Raw genomic sequence first — 24,701 nt, forward strand, 5'->3', positions numbered from 1 at the left:
GCTGTGGAATACTGTGTGTGTAATTTTGTTCTGAGCTGCAGCAGAGATGGTCTGACTAGACAGATCACATGCTCTGGATGAAGTTTTCTTTAAGAATGTTCTTGTATTTGGCTGCATTAATCTGTCTCTTCATTTTTGCTCCTGGGAAACACCCTCATAGCATGATGGTACCACCACTATGTTTTACTGTAGAAAAGATTTAGCTAGGTTATGCACAGTGCCTCTTTTTCATCACTGGTGCCCATCTACCCAATTCGTTAAATTTACAATTTAAAGTACTTTACATGCCACTGAGCAAACTCAACAGTGGCATCTGTCCTGCCATTCTTCCATAAAGGCTCCATTCATGAAGTGCTACTTGGTTGTCCATTCAACAGTTTCTCCAATCTCTGCACAGGACATTTAGAGTTCTTGACCATTGAGTTGTTTCATATCTCTCTGTCCAAGGCCTGTCTTGCCCAAATGCCCATATTGGCCATTTAGCCAACTCTAGGAAGAATTTAGACGATTGTTTCATGCCTCTTCCATTTTTACATTTATTGAGGCCATTGTGGTCCTGGGAACACTCATATATACTGTTTTATATCCTTGGACATCATGGCTTGGTTTTAGTCCTGACAATGCAGTACAAACCATGGCCTTATAGACTGAGTTGTCTGCCTTTCCTAATCATGTACAATGATTTACATTGCAACAGGTGGATTCCAGTTGGAGAGGTGTTTATATAATCTCTGGCTGTAGATGTTCACAGACAGACCACTATTTTCTATTAACTAGTAGTAATTACCATATGGCGCACATCATAGAGTGTGTTTGCATTGTATTAGTCCAGTTTTAATTGCTTATTCTCTCCCCCGCTTTCTCTCTTTGTCAGTTGGTGAGTAATGAATACAGCGTCTGGTCGCCTCTGATGCAAATATCAATCTCAAAGGGCAGATCTGACCTGGAGGCAGACACACAGTGATCGTATACTACGGTTGGTGCAGGAAGATAGCACCTTAACAGAGCTGAACACTGAGTAGGTAATTTAATCAGAAATATAGGAATTGAATTTCTCAGTCACTTTTCATTTTAATCAGCATTACAAAGATTGTTAAATACAGGGTTTAAAACATCATACTGCAGAAATCAAATATCCTAAATAAATAATGGCCTCATAAAATGTATTTTAAGCCCAAATTCATTTGAAGACTCAAACTTAACACAAGGCTGAAAATCTATGTATTGCCTATCATTTGGACAAGGGAAGGAAAAACCCATGATCCCATGATGGAATGCAAATAATGTCCCTGTGTCACCTCCTTTCCATTTAGCCTGTTTCATTATAGTTGATTTGACCTTATTTCAGCCTGCCTAATCAGATTGTTATTTGCCACTCAGCATAATAGAAACCTATTGGAAAAGAGTGTATTGAGTTCAAACATTATTTAAATTAATGAAACTAAAATAATCTTAAATTGCCAAAGAACATCTGTACACAATAAGCCCATAATTTTGCATTAACCCTAATATCTTGTCAACTAGTAAACTAATTGAATTTGTCACTGGCTTAATGGTTTACAATAAAGTCATAGAAGCATCTCACTCTACAAACATGTAGTTAAACAAGCTTTACTACTTGTGAGAGACTGACTTCTGTAGACCTGGAGTTCTTTAGTATCTGATTGTTCAAGATCAAAAATGTCAAACCGCCATCAATGGCTTTATCTAGTTCAGGGTCGCAGATGGCCATGAAGATACTAAGTACGAGGCAGGGATACTCTGGACAGGGCAACATTCCATCACATCCATCAGTTTTCCCTTGTCCTTTAAGACAGTGTCAGTTACATTTCAGTCCACAATTCTTGGAAGCTGTTCTATAACATTTTAGTCCACAATTATTGGAAGCTGTTATATAACAATTGAATCCACAATTCTTGGAAGCCGTTCCATAATATTTAGGTGTGTGTTCATTCAGAATTGCATTGGTGAATGTTTAAAGCACATAACCTGTTTTATACAGTTGATTTTTTACACCTGTTATCAAAAGGTGTGACTGAGACACCTAAACTGAAAAATCAGTCCATATATTTTTTAGCAAGAAAGTCTATCTGTTCTTTTCATTTCCACCTATACACACCCGTTTTCTTAAATGTGTTTAAACAATGATGGTAATTACTGGTATTATATGCATAATGACTCATGAATCACATGATAATAAAGGCGTTATTGCATTTAACCGATGTTCAGTGTTGTAATGCCAAGCACAGCTGTGTTAGTGTCATGACATTATCTTTGGGAAGCCAGCACAGTGGTTTCTGACGTGCCTCGACATGCCTCTGCCGTCCCACTGTTCTTCTCCAAGAATCTCAGACAACAGCTTACTGAATGATTCAAATGTTTGCAGAAAACAAAGCCAACAAAGAAGCAGCAGGGCTTTCCAGTGAATAGCTATTTTATATTTACATTTCACAGATATTTAATCTAAAGTGCTTTTAAAAAGAGTAAAAATAATGATTAACAAGTGAGATACTTTGTAAGCACACATCTGAGCGCTTGATGGTTCAGTGTCTTTATGAAGGGTTTTTTTTTCTATTTTATTTATGCATTTTCTCCCATTTTCTCCCAATTTAGTGTAGTCAATTTGTCTTCCACTGCTGGGGGATCCCTAATTGCAGTCGAGATGGGTATATTGCTGCTCACGCCTCCTCCAAACCGCGCACAGCCCTTTGTGGAACCCTTTTACACCCATGCACTCTGCACGGGCGCCTCTCTATCAGCCAATCAGGGTCCTTACACAGCATTTGAAGACCCCACCCACATAGTCCGGTCGTCCCGCCCTAGCAGAAATGTGTCTGCTGCAGGCACTGCCAATTATGCCTGCCAGATGGCACCAAGTCGAACGGTGGCAACGCCGAGTTTCGAACCGAGGAGTTCAAAATCTCTGCGCTGGTGTGCTAGCGGAATATCCCGCTGCCCCACCTGGGCGCCTATGAAGGGTTAAACAGTGGCTCCCCTAAACTTACAACATTCTGGTTCCCACTGACCTATTATTTTGTATCTCACTTGTACTCACCCACTGTACCAGCTGCACCACCATGCCATGTATTAATAAATCAGTAGTAAAACAAACAGCCAGTTGGCATTACAATGGCTCAACTGTTAAAGTGGGTGACGAAAAGCTATATGATTCCTGAGGTCTTGAGTACAATACTTGACCAACTGCATGCATATTTCTACACAGACTATATTATTAAACAACCTATCCTCTATTTGTAGGACAAGCGCAAGCGTGAACCATATTTTCAACATTTTCCAACATGTTTCCCTTTAGACATCCAAACGAAATACATCAAGGTTATAAGGCCCGCTATCAAGTTGATGTAAACAATCATTCATGGTAATCACACATACTCTAAAAAATGCATTAGATAAAGATTAGTTTAAAAACTAACATAGCATGCCTTTATAGCATTCACAGCTTGTTGTGACTATTGTGACACCAAAAACCTGTCTACTCAAGCAACCTGACACAGTACATGATGATGTCAAAGCCGCCTCCTTTTGTTCTTGTGTTTACAGTAAACACAGCTGCTATAAATATGCCCAATTGCCACTAATCCTGGGTGTATTTGTGTGATCATGACACACAACAAAAAAAATCTGAAACTGATGTAGAAACCAGAAACTGAACAAAGTGAGGAATTTTTGAAGCTGGTTTAAATACCAAACAAATATTATTAGCAATTTTGTCCCCATCTGTACCATGATGGATCCACATTCTGTTAGATTATTTAATCAAGAGGCAACTTTGATGGAGATTTATTTTCTTCACTCACCTTGATCTTTTTTCTTTTCTCCTCCTCTTTCTAATAACTTTATTTGAACCTGTCCATCTATCATCAAAAATGTCTGAAAGGTCTATTCCCCACTGAGTGACATTTCACACATATCCTCTGACCTTATGTATTAATGAGAGAGATTCCACAGTGGCACCTTAATACTGTCTGTTTTTAAGTTGGTTGTTCTGACATTTAATGTGACTTATGAGCTTGTTGAGCTTCTTTAACTTAAAGCTGCCTTGCATGCATTAACCAATTAACCCAACGAGGTGCCAATTACAGGTTGCAAGTCTATCTGCTAGGGGGGTTTAATCTGCAGCCCATTAAATTAAAGCCTGATTCTTTGTACTTTAGACCTGTTTTTGGAAGATGTTGAGGCCAAGCCAAATTATAACCTTTTTTATTAAAAATAAATACATTGTGTGTTAGAGGTGTGGGTGTTATAAACAGTCACACAAGGAGTGATTTTGGCACTACTACTCAAGTGTGGACCAAAAGAACAGGGTGGCTTGGAAGAAGTCCAGGCAAACCCCAGTACGGGGGTGGAAATGTTTCTTATCTGGCCATAAAATGACTACTGCCAGAAAGACATGATATTCTGAATATCTAAGCCAAAGATTTAAAAAAGAAATGCTTTTTTAAATACATTTTCTATTGATTAAATACTGAAAAATGCATTCACTATTAGCATGTATCTACTTTGTATTTAAATGATTCAACATGTTTGTGCACACAAAAACTTTTCATATTTTTTAAGCTTTCCTTCTGTTCTGTCTTGAATATTAGTCATGTCCAAATTTTTTCTGCAGTGTCTTGCTTGTCAAGGACGTACTAGGTTGCAGACTGCCTCATACTTTCTTTGACGTGAAGCAATAGACTGCTTCTTTTTTATCAACCAATAACGGATTTCTACAGAAAACGTTCATGTAACTGAAGGTCTCTGTATCCAGGGAGGGACTCTGTATGTTGTGTAAACTATTGATAAAGTGTATTAGGTCAAGCTTTTGCTTAATATATTGAAGCATTTTTACATTTTTAGATATAATTCTAAAATTCTTTTAGAAATTATTTCAGTCAAAAATGTCTCAGTTGCAACACTTAAAAAGGAGCATTGCTGCCAAACAGAACTGTCTGTGCTTGAAAAAATGTCTTGCACTTATGTTGGCATTAATTCAGCATTAGTTATTAGTTTGGCTGTCTGTTAATGTTTTACTCAGACTGTTGAGCACCTCTGGTCTGCACATTTTGGTATTTCCTTTTTCTAAATTCAGCTAATTACAAAGCCTGAACTGGGTGTGTCGACTATGCAAAACATGGGTACTTCAGGACCAGGACTCAGAAACACTGATCCATTGTATATTTTTGTCCATGCGGATTAAGTGTCTAATGAATAGTGTGGAAGGAAATTCTACCTAGTTTGAGAAAGAGTTGCTAAGAGCCTCAGAAGGCTGAAGTGTAGCTCTAGGAATTGTTTTACGAAATAGTGATATTTTCAACGTATAGTGATATTATTTCCAACGTCATGAAATGTCTTGAGCATCTCCTGGTTGGAGCAGGCTAGACTCAGGTTAGGATTTACTGCATGAAGCTTATTATAAGTCAGAATGCCCATACAAAATCTGAAAAAAAAAAAAAATCATCCAGCATCTGTGCAACTGTTCTAGAGGCTATTGATTGCACCACAGACCACCTACACAGTTCTGTGCATTAGGGATAACACCTAAAGTGTGATTTCCTTACACTCAGCCAGACGATTCAGTAGCCTAGTTTCTTAAAATATAAAACCACAGGGTGCTGATCAAGTATCAAAGACATGAAGCAATGGCATTCGTAGAAAATGCCCTTCACAAGCACAGCCAAGTTTCACCATAAGTCATATGACAAAAGACAAATGCTTTATGAACAATCTGTCTTCAGAGACATTGCCAAGGTCTGCCCAGCGTCAAGTTGTCCCTGTTTAATACACCAGATCCAGCTAATAAAGGGCATGATAATCAACTGGCAGGCTGAAATGACTGCACTGAGAGAACAGAAGTGTGTAGATTGTGTGGGTGAAGCACTAAAATTGGTTCTGCCAAGTGCACTGTAGTGATGTGACTTCCCCATGGCAATGTAGTTTCCTAACCCTTGAGTCACTTTATCTTTATTACACATTTGAGTGTTTAGACCCTAAAAAGGAGAGGTGCAGCACACTAGCAGTCAGAGTCCAGATTTGGGAAAAACTGTAAAAAAAAAGCAGGTTACTAAAAGACCAGCACATTGAGCTTAACGGACTCACTAAAAGCACAAAAAGGATATATATTTGGGATCAGATCTGGGCTGACAACAACGTTTTGTATGAGTCAGATTGAGTAATTAAAGTCAGGGTAAGCTCACACGTGTGAAGAAAGACATTCTTAAAACGGCAGCTTTGCCAGGCAGTCTATATCACGAGTGTCTATTGTACCCCACAACTAACTGGTGTGACTGCAAGGTTTTATACCAGTCATGCACATCTAATTTCACTTATTTAATCTATAAACTATTTAATCTGTAACTACTGCCTGGTTGGGGCCAGTGATAGCTCGGTGGTTAAGGTACTGGACTAGTAAACAGAAGGTTGCCGGTTCAAGCCCCGCCACCACCAAGTTGCCACTGTTGGGTCCCTGAGCAAGGCCCTTAACCCTCAGTTGCTCATCGTGTTCAGCTCACTGTGTAAGTCGCTTTGGATAAAAGCGTCTGCTAAATGCTGAAAATGTAAATGGTTGGTATGAAAATCTGCAACCCCACCATACTGCATTTTTGGGGGTAAGACAAAACACATTTCTGAGTCGGGATTAGAAACACTCCTAATATTGTCCATCCTTTAATTCATTCATTATCAGTTTTATGACCACTTTATCCTGGTCAGGGCTGCGGTTGGCGTGATTCATTGGGTGAATGGCAGGGAACACACCAGACAGGTCACCAGTCCATCACAGGGCACACACACACATACACTCACACTTACTCAGACTGTCAACATACCATGTACATCTTTAAGGCAGCTACCAGTTCCAACCAATGATGTCAAATCACAGTGGATCTAACAAACCACATCACAGTGTTTGGACAAGGGACAGTGGTAGCCTAGTGGGTAGAGCTTTGGGCTATCAACCGGAAGATTGGCGGTTCAAATCCAGGCTCTGCTATGCAGCCAATGTTGGGTCCTTGAGCAAGGCCCTTAACCCTGTCTGCTCCAGGGGCGCCGTACGATGGCTGACCCTGCGCTCTGACCCCACCTTCCAAACAAGCTGGGATATGCGAAGAAAGAATTTCATTGTACTGTACATCTGTGTATGTATAAATGACAAATAAAGTAAACCAGGCAACCCTGAAAGAACTCAAAGTTTGCATATGCACATAGCCTGGAAGTAACCCTGACCAAGACCTACCTGCATTGTACAACTGGTCGAGGACAGCCATCTCCCCAAAGTCCAGTTTGCCAAAGTGGACCACGTCCAACCTGCAACCGGCCTCATCGCACGCATCCTTTAGGCACTGCAGAGCCGCACTCTCTGCAGCACCTGTCTCGGAATTCAGGACATAAGTCACTCGTACGGCTCGACCTTTGCTTGTGCCTGCACCTGATGTACAGGTAACGACGGCTCCCGTTCCTCCTGGCTGGTGGCTCAACAGCCCACAGCTGCCACCACTTACAGACGCAGGCTCGTTCCAGAAGGCGCCAGCTGCTGGGACATTTGCACCATCACCAAATCCAGGTAGTTCTACATCTGGAGGAGACAGGTGCTCCCGATTCGGATTCATCATCATCATCTAGTTGCACCTTCAAATCCAGATCATACCCTGCAGATTTCCCTGCACAGCTGGCACTGCTGGCATGCTGTGTACGTACAAAAGCATGCAAATTCTTCCAGATCAGCTTTAAAAAAACGTCTTGGGTTTCATGCTTTCATGTGCATGCCGGACGGGAGGTTTGTGCAAGAAAAACGTGTGTATGTGAAGTGAAGAGCAACACTGTTACAGTGAAGTATTGCGCCTTTGTAGTCACGACCCAGCCAATGACACGCAGCAGCTACTGAAAGGAACCGGAATACTTCCCAGGCATTTTACACCCGCACTTTCCCACTCGCGTAGTTCCCCAAAAGTTCACGCACCTCCGCGGATTGTAACTCGATAATACTGGGAGAAAAAACGAGAGGAAAAATGCCGTCTCCGTTCACATATCCAAACTCCGACCTGCGTCTGCTAATCACCGCTTCAGCTCATCCGGAAAGAATCGAAAACAAGTTGTGAAATGGTGTGTGCGTAAGACTACGCGCACTGTTTAGTGCTGGACCCTGCCCTGTTTCTACTGTTATCTCTCTCTCTCTCTCTCTTTCGCTCTCTCTCTGTCACACACACACACACACACACACACACACACACAGGGGCGGAGTCAAAGGGGGAGTGACGTTTCTCACGTAGGGCCGCGTCCAAACCGCTAGTGTATGAGATCAGTGCTCCACCTGTGTTCAGAACTGCACTACACTACACAGTACAGTAGTGTGTTTATTATACAAAGCCAAACAGTGAACTCGAGCCGTGTTGCCAGGTTGACTGTAAACCCTTTAACAATGTATTAATGTTTTGCATTAGGTTAATAGTTAAATTTATTTTCATGAATTTATTTTCACTCTTGATTTGTTTATGTTTGTTTATTAGGATGTTAACGTCATGTTTTTACACATTGGTTACATTCATAACAGGAACGGTAGTTACTCATCACACAAAGTTCTTCAGTTCATCGCATTTCTAATTTACCTCACTTGCACGTCTTTGGATTGTGGGAGGAAACCGGAGCGCCCGGAAGAAAACCCACGCAGACACGGGGAGAACGTGCAAACTCCACACAGAAAGGACCCAGACCACGCCACCTGGGGATCGAACCCAGGACCTTCTTGCTGTGAGGCGACGGTGCTACCCACTTAGCCACTGTGCCGCCCTCACCCTTGATTAAGAAAAAAAACAATTAAATAAAAAAAATAATTAAAAATCATGCAAGGGGTTATTACTTAATTCTAATGTGATTCCATTTTTAAAATGAAAAATGCATTATTTAGGTAGTTTTTTTTTTCTATAATGACATTAACAAATAACAAATGTAATGCCCACTATCTAATACTGTACATCACAACACTGTCATAGCACATAGCACTGATAAATAAATAAGCGTAAGCGGCTTCTCAAAAATCACGCACATCACTGTAACGCCATCTAGTGGTAGGTTTTAGCTAATGCACTGGATTAAAACTGCATGTTCAGTGCTGGTACCACTCTCATTCACTTTCTTAACCGCTTATCCAGTTAAGGGGGGGGGGGGCGTGCTGGAGCCTATCCCAGCTTTTCAATGGGCACAAGGCACACAGCACACAGTAACACCCTGGACGGGGCGCCAGTCCAGGGCAGACACACACACACACACATTCACCCATAGGGCAATTCAGTGTCTCCAGTTAACCTGACTGCATGTTTTTGGACTGCCGGAGGAAACCCACACAGACACAGGGAGAACATGCTAACTCACATGCTAAAGCACAGAAAGAATCCGGATCGCCCCACCTGGGGATCAAACCCGTCTTGCTGTGAGGCGACAGTGCAAACCAGTTTAGGGCAGTTGTAGCCTAGTGGTTAAGGTACTGGACTAGTAACCGAAAGGTTGCCAGTTCAAGCCCCACCACTGCCAGGTTGCCACTGTTGGGCCCTTGAGCAAGACACTTAACCCTCAATTGCTCAGACTGTATACTGTCACAATACTGTAAGTCGCTTTGGATAAAGGCGTCTGCTAAATGCAGAAAATGTAAATGTATTCTGCCAGTCGAAAGTCTTTGTTAATTCTTGTAAAGCTAGATTTTCTTTTCCTTTAAATGACTGATCACATTAAATACTAACAAGTGCATTTAGTAAAGCTAGATTTTAATTTCTGTTAAATAACTGATCACAATAAATACTATTATCACATTTATTGTAGTCTTCGTAATCTTCAACTGTAAAAAGCTGTCTTGCTTTGTAAGATCTTTTCTTTTGCAATACTGTACTTAAAATATGAACTAAGTAACCAGCCAATTTATAAATAAATGTATTTAGACTATATTTCAAACAATCTGGCAACCCTCGGTATCAGCTGCAGTACACCGTGTCGCTGTCGGACGTCTTGTTCCCAACAGTGACTAGAATGACTGATTCGATTCTTTTCGGTGAATCATTTTAGTGAACTCGAATGCTTTTCCACTGCACGGTACCCACGGTACGGTTTGTTTCCATCGCTTGGTGTCCCTTATTGTACTTAAATACCAGATCTAAATTTGGTCTTATCGACCAAGGTCAAAGTGGGCTGCATAAGTGGGAGTCAGAAAACAGTGCACTGGTTCACAAAGATAGATAGAGTGAAAGTAGAAAATGTTACCTGATGGTGCAGCGGTGAGATCATTCTCTACCAGACTTCATTAAAATCTTCTGCAGTTGGGTTCTTACAGACAAATGCTGGAGGTGAGGCTTAAACAGTGGCGGCTCCTGCCAAACCTCTCAGGGGGGGCAATTGTTGCGATGATGGCCAAGGTGAGCCGTTCAATGGGTAAATTAAAGCTTAAATAATTAACATCTTAAGTCGTCTGTCAGTTTGCCCTCACAAATAACTTTGAACATGGAGAGAGACCAGCTTTACCATTAATCATAAAATTAAGTAAAGCCTTCACACTAACAATTTAATTCAGTCTTCATCAGATAGCATTTTATTTTGGGTGCAGCAGATCCAGAATAAAGATCGGCATCGGGGCTGATGTGCAATGAATAAAGAAGTACAATTAAACAATTGGGGAGATACAATAAGTGCAATCACAATTCACAATTTAAAAATTACATTACTTACTTGTAATTTAATTGTAACTTATATGATTTCCCCCCTTTTGTAGATACTTGCTTGATGTTTAAATTTGGTCTTGGTGGCCCTAATTCTTTAGTTGCTAATTTTTCCTGATTATTATGATGACTGAACGGCATTTCGCTTAATGACACGATGGAGTTGCTCCAAACTGAGGTGATGGTAGTCATGGTGACGAGATCGTGACACCAGGTTACGTGTGACGCAAGCACGTAAGTGCGAGCCCTCCCGGAACCCATTCAGAATGTATTGCAGCGCCTGCAGTTCGAAAAAAAGTGCCTTAACATGAGTCTATGAGAGCAATCCGGGCAATTTTCAGTCAGACTGAAATCGCCCCAAAAGCGGCGGTACTGTACGGAACACAACTCGACACTGATTGGACTACGATATTTACAGGCAAGACAGACTGTCCAGATCACAGCTGTGATAGAAACATTTCTTCCCTTTCGATCGGTGGTGCGTCGCCCGATCACCCTAAGGAACGAGCCGCCCCTGGGCTTAAACCCAGATAAATGTCCAGGACCCATTTGACTTTCAGCTACCCACTATACTAGTTGTACCACTGTTTTATGTTACTAATTTGAAACTACTATTCCCCTTGTTATTATATTCGAATTCTGAGACAATAACCTGAATGCAAAAATCGTTCAATGGCAAGACTCGTTTGAATGAGAATCGATTTATTTGACTCTCTAAAAAGAGTCGTTCAAAAAGAACCGACTTGTTTATGAATCGCCCATCACCAGCATCTCCATCGAGGACAAAGCGGCGCACCTTTAATCAGACTGGAAACGGAAATGTCGATGTGTTTATTTTGATATCATGCTGCATATCTGCGTGATCGAAAAGATATAAAACATTTCACGCAGACATGTCGTGTTCTTCAGCGACACTTGATCAGCGCCTGGGTTTTCTACTGGTTTTCTTTTGCCTTGCTGGTATCAATCGATCTTCTCAGATTTCAGACCTGAAGTCGAAAATCACGGGTGTGGAGGAGCTGCTGGAGGAGTTCCGCAAGCAGCTCCAGCAGGACGAGTCTTATCAGACCCCGGAGGAACCAAATGATGCGTGTCTGAGTGATTTCGACCTGGCAAACGAGCGCATCATCCGCGCCATGGCCTCTATAGAGCGCGGCGCTACCTTCCTGTCGGCCCCGGCTCGGGTGCGCAGCCGCCGGGACTGTGTGCGCGCATGTTGCGCGGAGCCGCGCTGCAGCACCGCGGTAGTGCAGGAGGAGACGCAGCAGTCAGACACACCTGAGACAGACGGTTTACGTTGTTACCTGTTTAACTGCACGTACGGTGGAGCGAACGTGTGCGCGTTTTACTTCCAGCGGGGATTCAGCACGTTCAGCCGAGGAGCGCGCAACATCAGCGCCCCCCGAGAGCGGCATCGCATTGTGGGAAGACCTCTGGATGATGCTGATGCAGATGGAGACTCCTCCATGAAAGGTTTGCTATAGACGTAAAGTCAAGTCAAATGTATTTATATAGCGCTTTTTACAATAGACATTGTCTCAAAGCAACTTTACAAAATCCAGGACCAACAGATACAGAAACCCCTGTTGAGCAAGCCGAGGGCGACTGTGGCAAGGAAAAACTCCCTTAAAATTACAGGAAGAAACCTTGAGAGGAACCAGACTCAGCAGGGCCCATCCTTCTTGGGTGGTCTGGAGGATACTTTAAATAAATAAGATTTACACAAATCATACAAACACAGAATTAAAATGAACTAAAAGTTATAACTAGTAAAAATAAATAAATAAATAATATAGTAATTCAGATAAAGTCTGTAGTGAGTTCTTGACATTCTTGGTGCAAACACGCCAGGTCCCGTCACATCCAGCAGGAGCAGCATTGTTGGCACGGCAGTCTAGACTTCATTCCTTAACCTCGGGCAGGTAAACAGGTTTCCATCAGAAGGACCTCGGGGTAAAACAACAGAAACTGTAGTTAAAAATGTAAAACGCGAGTTGAGAAAAATATCAGTTTTACAGAGAGTTTTAGACTCCGGCAGCCCTAATTATTACAGCATAACTAAAAGGGAAAGCGAGCAGGTAACAAGGTCATGAAGGCTTTCACAGGACATCAGCACCCACCTCCCCATCGTCATCAAACCTGAGTGATCGGACAAGAGAGGCAGAACGACAGCAACCCAACATCCCTGATCACTACAAGTGTCTATGACCAAGAACCCCCAAGCTCTGCGCCTTTATCTATACTAATCAAAAGCCTGAGAAAATAAATATGTTTTCAGTCTAGACTTAAAGATTGAGACTGTGAGACGTCAATGCGTTCAGATTCGTCTCATTTGTTTGGCAGTCGTATATAGTGTACAGCTTTCAGGGGGTCTTGGTGGGTCCGTCTCAAGAAGCAGGGAAGCTGGGTTATGATGGATTGAAAAATTAATGCACAGTTAAGAAATCATTGATGAAAAACATAAATATTAGCCAGGAAGCTTTAACTGACAAGAAAGATTGTCTTTAAGGAGGCAAATCACACTGCCAAAGCATCACTAAATAAACAGGGTTACTGGGTTTAAGGTTTAAACACTTTTTTATTATTTAATTATTTTATTTTGCTTTATTAAACTAAGTAAAGTTATTAGTAGTCTTTTTGAAGGACTGGGACGTACTTTACATTTTTATTTTACACCACTCAAATGTTGCCATTTCTAACTAGGTTTTTAGCCAGGACCTCCTTGTACTGATTCGACAATGTGTAGTTGAAGATTCATATCTGACATGGAGAGAAAAGTTGTGGAAATCATTAGATCAGTTGCTTTGAGTGATTGTGTAATAACTAATTATTCATTGATTTACTTGTGTGTTGTGATTTATGATAAACTGATTCCTTAGTGTACTATCACACCTTGATGTCTTTAGAGCTGGACGAGCCTCCACGCAGCGATGCTGGGCAGGACGTGATGATCCAGCTGCCCACAGACTGGGCGATACTGGATGGCAGGGACAGTATGGATGACCATGGGGTTACCCGCTATGAATGGGCCCTCATAAAAGGAGATCCATCCATCAACATGAAGGTAAAAACATGACAATGTTTACAGTGACTCAAACAGATATTTGTATTCAGATTAAGAACATAAGCAGCTCTTTGAAAAAGTAATGGTCCCTTTTAAGTTTGTCCCCTTTCTGTTAATGCATATCTGTCACAGCGATTTAGATCATTCAACTAAACATGTTGTTAGACAAAGGTCCTCTTTATGGCCAAAATTATTAGGACACCTGACCATGACTTTTTAAATATCATATTTCAAAATCAAATTGTACTAAAATAGAGTGACCTCTCTTTAAACCAACCTTTTGCTCATGCTGGAACATGATAAGTGTGTCCAAGGTGTATTCTGACATTGTATCTGGCACCCATGTTTTGGTCCTGGAACAACCCACCCTAAAAAAGGTCACGCTGTTACTGAAAATAAATAAATGGATTTTACAGCGTTTTAAGGGACACACTGTAAAGTACACAGTGAGTCAGCAGTGCCGTTATCTCCTTGGCTGCCCACATTTAAATTAGACGAGTTGATGTAATTTTGTGTTTCGTGTGTGCGTGTGTGTGTAAGCTTCTTTCCAGTCCACCTGTTCAGCAGAACAATAAAGGCCTTGTCTCTCTCTCTCTCTCTCTCTCTCTCTCTCTCTCTCTCTCTCTCCCTCTCTCTGTTGTTTCCTACACACTGAGACCATTTCAAATCCAAACTGAGATGTTAGATTTCCTAATTAAAAGTGTTAAAACATTCTTTCAGGTTAGGATTATACCACGAGCACGGACAATCCTCATTTTTAATTGGCTGGCAGCTGTGTGTTAATTTCTTTTAACATAAAGTTTACTATACAGCCAAACATATGTGGACACCTAACCATGGCCATGTCGGGACATCTCTTTTTAAATCCATGGTCATTAATATGGAATTGTGACCCCACTGCCCCATAGTTACCACATCACCATTAATTCTTCTTTGAAAGCTTTCCAGAAGCTTTTACAGCGTGCTTGTGGGAGTTTGTGCCTGATTATTCAAAAGAGCATTTGTGAGGGTCGGCTTATGTCCCAGTTTATCCCAAAGGTGTTCATTGAGGGTAAGGTCAGGGTTCTGTCCAGGATAATGAAGTTCCTCTGCATCAAACTAATTAAATGAATAATTAATCCTAATAAAATGTACACATTTTGTGTATCAGTACAGTAAATAAATAATAGTGATATTGGATCCATATTAATATTTTGATAATTTGCCTTTTTTTTGTTTGGAGACCACAAAACCTTAGAGGAAGGTAGAGTTAAAAATGAAGACCTGGCGAAACAGAAGCAATAAGCATAACACCTCTGTTACATAATACATGCAGACTCTGCAAAGCCTTCAATTACCAGGAAAGCCTAATACACACCACTATTAAATTCTGAAATAATTAATCTTGAGTAAGTCCAACACTGTTTAATTATCCTCTTTACAGGTCAAATTCATTCCTGATTGAGCAAGAAAGGTGAAACTAAATATTTTAGGCTTTTGTTCCGTCTTCCCAGGTCACCCACCCAGGTCTTCTGAAGCTGAGCGGGCTCAAAGAGGGTGTCTACACCTTTCAGATGACAGTCACAGACACCATTGGGCAGAGGAGCTCGGACAACGTCTCTGTGACTGTGTCGGCTCCTGAACATCATGCCGAAGGTTAAAACACAAAACACATTATTCTTACTTACATTCGTATAATGTTTTACTCCACCTATCAACCATAGTACTTGTGAATACAGTAACCCTGTTCATTCATGTAACAGTCCGAGTAGCCGGTCATGTTGCAGCAGCACAGTGCATATAATCATGTAAACATAATAAAAGTAAACATAATCTATCTGACTTTGACCAGGTTGGCATGTTGGTGTTAGAGAGCTAATTTAAGTACTTTAGAAACTGCTTATCTCAATGCACATTAATTAAAGAACAAAAATATCTAGTGAATAGCATTTCTACCAACACCATCCAATTGTTAATATGAGTGGTCAGCGAAGAATGGCTGGTTCGAGCTGACAGAAAGTCTATTTCTATAAGTATTTTCTCATGGGTATCCTTTTTTGGCACAATATGCTGATGATAGGGTAAGAATTTGGCATGAACATCATGTTAACAATTCAGGCTGGTGGTCTGGATTTAATGGTGCATAGAATGTTTACTTGGTACACCCTGGAATGAATGCTGCAGCCTGTTTGAGTACTGTACTGTAAAATGTATCATTGTATAATCGCAACATTTAGCCTGATAAATCATCTTGTCATCTCAAACTGGTTCCAACATGACAATGAGTTCAGTGTACATCAGTGGCCTCCCCAGTCACAAGATCTGAATGTAGTTGCACCTTTAGGATTTGGTAGAATTTGACATTTGCATAATAAAATTGGCCGCGGACAAATCTGTGGCAGTTATTAAATTGTGAACATGGACCGAGATCTTAGATTTTCAACCAGTAATGTTCTAAATAGTTATTTATTTCTGTTATTTATAGTTATTTAAATAGGTATTTATTGTTATTAAACCAATAAAAAAGTAAAATAAACATATTTGTCTTGCAGTATGTACTCATCATTGCTCACAGTACCAGTTCATGTGTGATGATGGATGCTGTATCGACATTAGCTATGCATGTGATGGGAAACAGCACTGCCCAGATCGCTCAGATGAAGACTTCTGCAGCAACTGTGAGTTCATCCTTTAACAAGGGCACACAATGACATTGATGCAAATCACCTAATGCAGTGGTTCTCAAACTTTTTAGACCAAGTACCACCCATTATCAAACCAGAAGTTCCAAGTACCACCTATGTTTCTCATCACAGAACCACATATGGCACACATTAATTAGGTGTGTGTGTGTGTATATATTAGTGATGGGAATTATGGCTTCTTGAAGGGAGTCGGATCTTTTGGCTCGGTTCCTTTTAAAGAGCCGTTCAAAAAATGGCTCTTCGTTCTTCGGGAGGCGCTACTAGGTAAACTATAAGACACCCCCGATATTAATATCAAATTTTGCTACCTTGCCTTAAATGTATTCCTAATTCAAACAACACTTAAATGAGAAAAAAAGATTTATTTCAAAAGGGAAAAAAACCCACAGGTAAGAGACATACTGTGGTTGCATTTCATTAAGTTTCAGAAAAATCCTCTTTTGTGCAGAGATGCGACTGTTTGTTTCTGCTTTAAAACATAAGCACAATGAAATAACCAGATTTAACACAATTAAACAAGTTTATAGTTTATTTCTCAATTATTTGTTATTATAACACTAGCTCTAGCTCTCTCTCTGTCTGTGTGTGTGTGTGTGTGTGTGTGTGTGTGTGTGTATGAGTATGCATGCGTGCGAGTGTGTGTTTATGTGTGTGGTGTTAGTGTATGTGAATGTACAGTAAGTGTGTGTGTGTGTGTCTCGCTCGCTCTCCGTGATACTGAAAGTGCAGCTCTTATTACGAGTTATGATTAATTCCCTCTACTGATGCGAAGCTGAATGGTTGGATTACAGTCGATAAGAACCGGAATCAGATCGTTCACAAACGACTCATCACTAGTATACAGTGTATCACAAAAGTGAGTACACCCCTCACATTTCTGCAGATATTTAAGTATATCTTTTCATGGGACAACACTGACAAAATGACACTTTGACACAATGAAAAGTAGTCTGTGTCCAGCTTATATAACAGTGTAAATTTATTCTTCCCTCAAAATAACTCAATATACAGCCATTAATGTCTAAACCACCGGCAACAAAAGTGAGTACACCCCTTAGTGAAAGTTCCTGAAGTGTCAATATTTTGTGTGGCCACCATTATTTCCCAGAACTGCCTTAACTCTCCTGGGCATGGAGTTTACCAGAGCTTCACAGGTTGCCACTGGAATGCTTTTCCACTCCTCCATGACGACATCACGGAGCTGGCGGATATTCGAGACTTTGCGCTCCTCCACCTTCCGCTTGAGGATGCCCCAAAGATATTCTATTGGGTTTAGGTCTGGAGACATGCTTGGCCAGACCATCACCTTTACCCTCAGCCTCTTCAATAAAGCAGTGGTCGTCTTAGAGGTGTGTTTGGGGTCATTATCATGCTGGAACACTGCCCTGCGACCCAGTTTCCGGAGGGAGGGGATCATGCTCTGCTTCAGTATTTCACAGTACATATTGGAGTTCATGTGTCCCTCAATGAAATGTAACTCCCCAACACCTGTTGCACTCATGCAGCCCCAGACCATGGCATTCCCACCACCATGCTTGACTGTAGGCATGACACACTTATCTTTGTACTCCTCACCTGATTGCCGCCACACATGCTTGAGACCATCTGAACCAAACAAATTAATCTTGGTCTCATCAGACCATAGGACATGGTTCCAGTAATCCAAGTCCTTTGTTGACATGTCTTCAGCAAACTGTTTGCGGGCTTTCTTGTGTAGAGACTTCAGAAGAGGCTTCCTTCTGGGGTGACAGCCATGCAGACCAATTTGATGTAGTGTGCGGCGTATGGTCTGAGCACTGACAGGCTGACCCCCCACCTTTTCAATCTCTGCAGCAATGCTGACAGCACTCCTGCGCCTATCTTTCAAAGACAGCAGTTGGATGTGACGCTGAGCACGTGCACTCAGCTTCTTTGGACGACCAACGCGAGGTCTGTTCTGAGTGGACCCTGCTCTTTTAAAACGCTGGATGATCTTGGCCACTGTGCTGCAGCTCAGTTTCAGGGTGTTGGCCATCTTCTTGTAGCCTTGGCCATCTTCATGTAGTGCAACAATTCGTCTTTTAAGATCCTCAGAGAGTTCTTTGCCATGAGGTGCCATGTTGGAACTTTCAGTGACCAGTATGAGAGAGTGTGAGAGCTGTACTACTAAATTGAACACACCTGCTCCCTATGCACACCTGAGACCTAGTAACACTAACAAATCACATGACATTTTGGAGGGAAAATGACAAGCAGTGCTCAATTTGGACATTTAGGGGTGTAGTCTCTTAGGGGTGTACTCACTTTTGTTGCCAGTGGTTTAGACATGAATGGCTGTATATTGAGTTATTTTGAGGGAAGAATAAATTTACACTGTTATATAAGCTGCACACAGACTACTTTTCATTGTGTCAAAGTGTCATTTTGTCAGTGTTGTCCCATGAAAAGATATACTTAAATATCTGCAGAAATGTGAGGGGTGTACTCACTTTTGTGATACACTGTATATGCAGTTACCACTGATCATTACAGTGAGTGCGCCTGTTTAGCGGAGCAGCCTGGTGATGTCAGGAACGAGATCAGTGAGCTTCAAACGCAGATCTGCTCTGACAAAAGCGTTTCGGAAATTTCGAGATGGAAACCGCGAACTTGAAGTATAGACGTAATGAAGTACGGTGTCTGCATAGCCCCGAATATTTTTAAAAACACATTCGTTTTAATTAAACTGATTTTATTAAAACAGAATTATAAGAACTTTGAAACAGATTTTATTAGTAATTTACACATTTTGTTTCATATTTTTTTATTTATAATTATTAAATTATTAATTTTTTCGGTGCATGTAATTACTTTTCCGAGATTATCTGGCGTACCACCTCGTGCTGCTTCACGTACCACCAGTGGTACGCGTACCACAGTTTGAGAACCACTGACCTAATGTAACTGGTCCTGACACACATAAAAATACTGCAGTACCAATGGCTCCCCCTTGAGGAGATACTTCCACCTGCTGAACGTAAGAAGAGCCTGTTACATTAGGGTGCTTTGTATCCAAATATTCAAAATCCAAGTTTCATTTAGTTAAAGCAGCTATAAGATCTGGCCGGTTAGGCTATGTTAAAGAGACCCTGGCATGCTATATTATGATACCTAGTATCCCACTTTATAATCTGAATTGTAGTGAATGTTTTCTCCATGTGTAGTTGATGGCGGGCGTAAGACGGTGACTCATACACCCAGCGCTCCTTCTCAGAGCGGAGGAGCACGAGAAGCAGAAGGTCGAGCCATGATTCCTATAATATCACAAAATACTGATATTTCTGTACAACCCAAACAGCAAGAACTGCCTACAGTCAACCAAGGTAACACTAACCTCACAGCAGACCTACAGTCAACCACAAAAAACAGACCATATTCTTATTTTTATGTCCCAATATGTGCAACTTTTCAGTTAAAATGGAAACAGACTCATTTAATTAAAAATGTAGATGTTAAAAACAGTTTGTCATAAAGTCTGAATGACCTATACAGCTAAAGTGTATCAATTAATTTTACATAAATTATAGACAGATTTATAAAACATATAAATACATCTGTGAATTTTGCAATGTCTTTAATATTCACACAAACAGAAAATCCTTGTTTTTTACTCAGTATAATTTCAGTTAGTAGTAAAAATGCATCTATGGGCATCTATGATTATGATGGGTTTGGTTTGACGAAGTAAACAAACAGCTCTACCACACAGCTACCATCAGTTATTGTGAGACAAATTTTGATTTACATCCCATTTCCCTCTCTTACACTGTTTCTTTCTCAGAGTAGAAACAAAACTCCTCTATGCGGTCACCTGATGCTGTTCATTTCAGCGAGGAATGCCTCTTTGACCTCCTTTATGTCTGACTTATTTATACACAATGGCCCTTATTCATTAAACCTGCAAACGATTAGATCTGAGGTCTGATATCTTTGACGTATCTGTACAAAGTTTTAACATCCATATAATTGTTTGATTTGTGACTAAATAATCAAACATATTTCCAAAATAATAATAATAATAATAATATCGGTAATATTAAATAACATCAATATTAACCATGATAATTATAGACACTGTCAAGCTGGAAACAATGTCTATCCCAGGAACAGTGGGCGTAGATTTGTACTACACAGGCAGTAATACACGTTTGTTTTGCACCTATGCACAGTATAAAGAATGGAAAAAGAGGATCCCCAAGGATAACTGTTAAAGAGTTTTTGGGTCACCAAATCTCTAGAACAACAACCAAATGTAATCTCTATGCTAACAGATTGTATGGTATCGTGGCCAAAAAACTAAAAATGATGTCAAGAGTTGTGGCATATTAGGTTTTGTTAAAAATAATTATTTCTTGATGAGAGATTTTTTTCATAATAAATGTACTTTCAGAATAATTTCTTATATGCAAAACAGAACCTACATACTACACACGAAACTTCAACATGTAATTAAAGAACAATGTATATTTTAATTACCATTAAAGTTGGTAAAACTTAAACTTTTCCAACTTTACCCCTCTGTCCTAAAGATCCCTGCATGATGCCACCAGTCATCGGTCCATGTAAAGGTGTTTTTCCACGTTGGTATTATGATGCCACAGCTGGAGAGTGCAAACACTTCTTGTATAGCGGCTGCAAAGGAAACCACAACAACTTTCTCCAGCGGGCTGACTGTGCGAATGAGTGCATCCATAAACCTGGTGAGAACATTTTCCTATTGTATGAAGATTGATACGTTATGAGAATAGTAATAATGAAGACCTTAAGAAAGATTGGTGGATGTTTTTCAGTTCTGGTGGATCGGCAAGCTACTTCAGCACCATCACCGACCGTTCACGCAGATACAGGTACTGCACTTCAGTCTTGCTGTGCCGGCAGTTTTCTCTCTCTCTCTCTAACATATTTGCACAGTAGTGTACAATTTAAGACACAGCCTGACATTTGAGCATCACCATTTAAGAAGTTTTGATGTAAAATTAAACTCTTATAAGCACTCTACATATACAACAGGTCTTAAAACTGTTTAGAACTGATTTATTTTATTTTATTTTTGAGATTTAATAAAATCTGTTGTTTTAGCTAGGCTTTTTGGCAAATCCTCATAAATCACCTACACATTAAAGTGTACATGTGCTTAGTTTGCAGAACATTGTGTGCATTGTGGTTTTGTCTGTATATATTTTAAATGATAACACATGTGCCTAAAGCAAATATTTATTGTAGTTATCCAGCATTAAACTTGCTTAACATGGTATTTTCCATACATCACAGGAATGAGCAGTATAGCCAAAATCAGTGATACAGTATATGTAGTTTAAAATAATGTTTATGATAAAGAAAATGTTTATAGTTTTAGCTAGCTAGCATTAGCTAAAAACAAGACCAAATCAAGTGTTATTTATTGATCTTTTTATTTAGCAGGACATTAAATATTAGAAGAAATACATATACTCCTGTTCAGGAAATATTATTTTAAAAAGGATTTGTTCATTATTAACAGTAAAAGTAACTTTTAAACCTTAAACCTCAGAAGTGAATCTGATATTTAGTAAGCTTCATTGAAAATGCTGGTGACTAACAATCTCTTTGTCATAAAATAAACATTTCATTATGTGTGTGTGTGTGTGTGTGTGTGTGTGTGTGTGTGTGTGTGTGTGTGTATTTAGCTGACAGATCTCCCAGTTCTGAAACAAAACCACAGAATTCTGCACCAGTATCACAGAATGTTCCAACAGTAACTAAGGCTCATACAGAACTAGGTGGACAACCACCTACTGAATCAGGTTTGTGTGTTATTTGTGTGTTGTCCATCTTATTTTAAAATTGAATTATTATTTAATTTATTATTGAGTGCTATTGCTTGCTTATTTCTTTTAAAAATAAGCAAGCAAGCATGTTTGTGTAGACACCCGGCGAGATCTTAGCAGTTAGTATAATAGACCGCTGCATCACTTGAGCACCTTGGTCACCTATTTATTGCTTGGTGATCTTTGTTGCATATTATAATAATTATAGTAATTATTTTATCCCTCTGTCTGGTATTTTTCAAAATTAGGTAACCTTACAGTTCGACTTACTTATTCATTAATTTTCACCAAGCGCTTCATTCTGGTAAGCATTATGGTGGGTCCAGCACCTGGACAGGTGATGGAATCATGCATGTTCATAAAAGAAGCATCCAGAAAATGGGCTAGACTTGTCATGAGCTGAAAAAGCTCATGAACTAGGAGTCCTATAACAAACACTGCTCGTCACAGTGTCTTGTAACTGTGTTTATGGATGGGTTGTATATTAACATGTGTTTGTGGTAGGTGCGATCCTGGCGCTGGTACTCGGGGTCATTATCAGTGCTCTGCTCTTGTTGATGGTGGTGTGCAGACAACGGGCAGCGCGCTACAGGACGAAGAAAGCTCGACCACTCACCACAGAAGAATCTGATTACCTCATTAATGGAATGTACCTGTAACGTAACACATAATTCTATATATTGGAGAAACACACAGCTGGAGCATTTTGTATGTGTGTGTGTAAATACTTGGACAGATATGACAACTAGATTTAACAATATGATGTAAATTATCAGCTGCCACATGGTTGCAAATGCCATTGGTATATTTTGATGTAAAGAAGTATTTCCTTATGTTTTCTTGGTTTAATATTAAAGTTAGTTTATTATGAAAATACCCAAAATTTATGATCCATAGAACAGAAAGTACATTTGACATAAATTTAATTTAAATCAATCGGAATTTGTTTTGTTGTCTATTGTCAGTTAAGTGTATTGTTAATCATCTATTTATAGTATAGAAGGACATCATTCATTTCTTTTGTGATTCCATATATCAAGAGCATCCCAGAAAAAACAAAGCAATTATTTTTTTTATTAGTTTATTTATTTTTACATTTCCTCATGTCCAATTCCTCAATGAACCTCTGACAAAAGCCAGTTGCTAATTATTCTCCTTTGAAGGAACAAGTTAACATTTCAATGGGTAAGGTTTTAATCATCATCTCTTTTTACTCTTTTACTGTGTGAAGTTTGGCTTCAACAGGGTACCCAGATTCCCTTAATCTTTCTAAAGTGTGGAACTAGATAGCCTGGCTAATTGCATATATGTGTGAGTAAGTTTGTTTGTGATGTCCAGTATTGGCCTTACATCCTGCCTAGTGTTCATGAGATGTCAATCCAACCATGATGAGAATAATAAGGGTGATTATATAAAAGTACTTTGTGCTTCATTATTATTATTTTCTTTGTTGGATGTTCTTGTGCGCAAAGAGTAAAACTGAAAAGAGTAAAACTATAAAGCCATAATAAGATTACTGATAGGTGTTCAAATCTTAGTCTACAGTATTTAGGTAAAATCCACCTACTTTGAAGTGAATGCAGTAAGTAAATGCAGTAGTCTGATTTTTAAAGACATTTTTTTGACAGTTTGTGAATGTAAAAACATAATGTGTGCCTGTGTCGGCCAGTTGTAATACCAAATGCAATACTGTCAGTTCTGGTGGTTGTAGTATGTTGTATCTTTGCCACTGGAACTGCTACACTGCAGAATGGATGGGGTAAAAAAGACAATAAAGATAACCCCAAATTCTTGAATCCTTGATGCAGTTTGGTGTCTTACCAGAACAGTGACCCAGAATACACATTAACACTGGTGATAAAATAGCTAAATTAGACTTAAATTAAGCTTTTGAAATGACTTTCCCAAAATCTTAACCTCAGCCCTCTGGATGTGTATGCTGTACAGGAACGTCAATACAAAAAAACCCAGCAAATTGTGTTGAACTGTTTGAGTTCTGACAACTAGAATAATAAAACATTATTATTATTACAGTTGTTAATGGGCATTAATGTTTGAGGATAAGGGACATTGTAACCAAGAATTAGGTGAAGTATATGTATTTGTTCTATAAGGAAAAAAAAAAGGGGGGGGGGGGGACCCAGTAAACATCTGGGGGAACTATAAGTCAGAGTATGGTTTCCAATCAGTTACTTCAAAAGAACAGCTTTAGAAACCGTTGAAAGAGCCAAGACATGTTGCTTATGAATGTGCTTTCATAAATGCCAAGTTTAACGGCACATTTGTTGGGCATAGCTTTCGAGAGAACCCCAAAGGAAGTAGAAATATTGTATTGATGGTCATGATTGGTGGTTACAAGACTATTGGCAATTTTTGCCAGGTGTAATTATTTAAGGAGCCAGTACCTCTATTGTTTAACTCCAAAAACGAA

General features: G+C 39.8%; 2 protein-coding genes across 2 annotated transcripts in view; one reads left to right on the top strand and one right to left on the bottom strand.

The window, feature by feature from the left end:
- map3k5 (mitogen-activated protein kinase kinase kinase 5) overlaps positions 1-8,092 on the bottom strand; it is a 58,105-nt gene extending 50,013 nt beyond the window's left edge. The window contains exon 1 of the mRNA XM_063001848.1: positions 7,235-8,092. Coding sequence (XP_062857918.1) covers positions 7,235-7,616 — 382 coding nt within the window. The 5' untranslated portion in view covers positions 7,617-8,092. The remainder of the gene's footprint in view (positions 1-7,234) is intronic.
- Positions 8,093-11,590: 3,498 nt separating this feature from the next.
- Positions 11,591-23,172, top strand: lrp11 (low density lipoprotein receptor-related protein 11). The gene is made up of 9 exons (XM_063002459.1): positions 11,591-12,170; positions 13,604-13,761; positions 15,255-15,396; positions 16,293-16,418; positions 19,628-19,786; positions 20,993-21,163; positions 21,254-21,310; positions 22,130-22,246; positions 22,775-23,172. Exons 1-9 carry the CDS (start codon positions 11,591-11,593, stop codon positions 22,927-22,929), a joined length of 1,665 nt encoding a protein of 554 aa, XP_062858529.1. The 3' UTR covers positions 22,930-23,172.
- The last annotated feature ends 1,529 nt before the right edge of the window (positions 23,173-24,701 follow it).

This window comes from Trichomycterus rosablanca, chromosome 9 (genome assembly GCF_030014385.1).
Source record: "Trichomycterus rosablanca isolate fTriRos1 chromosome 9, fTriRos1.hap1, whole genome shotgun sequence".
Classification (NCBI taxonomy): domain Eukaryota; kingdom Metazoa; phylum Chordata; class Actinopteri; order Siluriformes; family Trichomycteridae; genus Trichomycterus; species Trichomycterus rosablanca.

What these genes read in the sequence shown, in the direction of transcription:
- lrp11 (XM_063002459.1), top strand. Translation starts at nt 11,591, where the DNA reads ATGTCGTGTTCTTCAGCGACACTTGATCAGCGCCTGGGTTTTCTACTG. An exon ending in TCCTGAACATCATGCCGAAG is followed by an intron (nt 15,397 to 16,292) that starts GTTAAAACACAA and finishes TTTGTCTTGCAG; the next exon opens with TATGTACTCATCATTGCTCA. An exon ending in ACTGCCTACAGTCAACCAAG is followed by an intron (nt 19,787 to 20,992) that starts GTAACACTAACC and finishes TCTGTCCTAAAG; the next exon opens with ATCCCTGCATGATGCCACCA.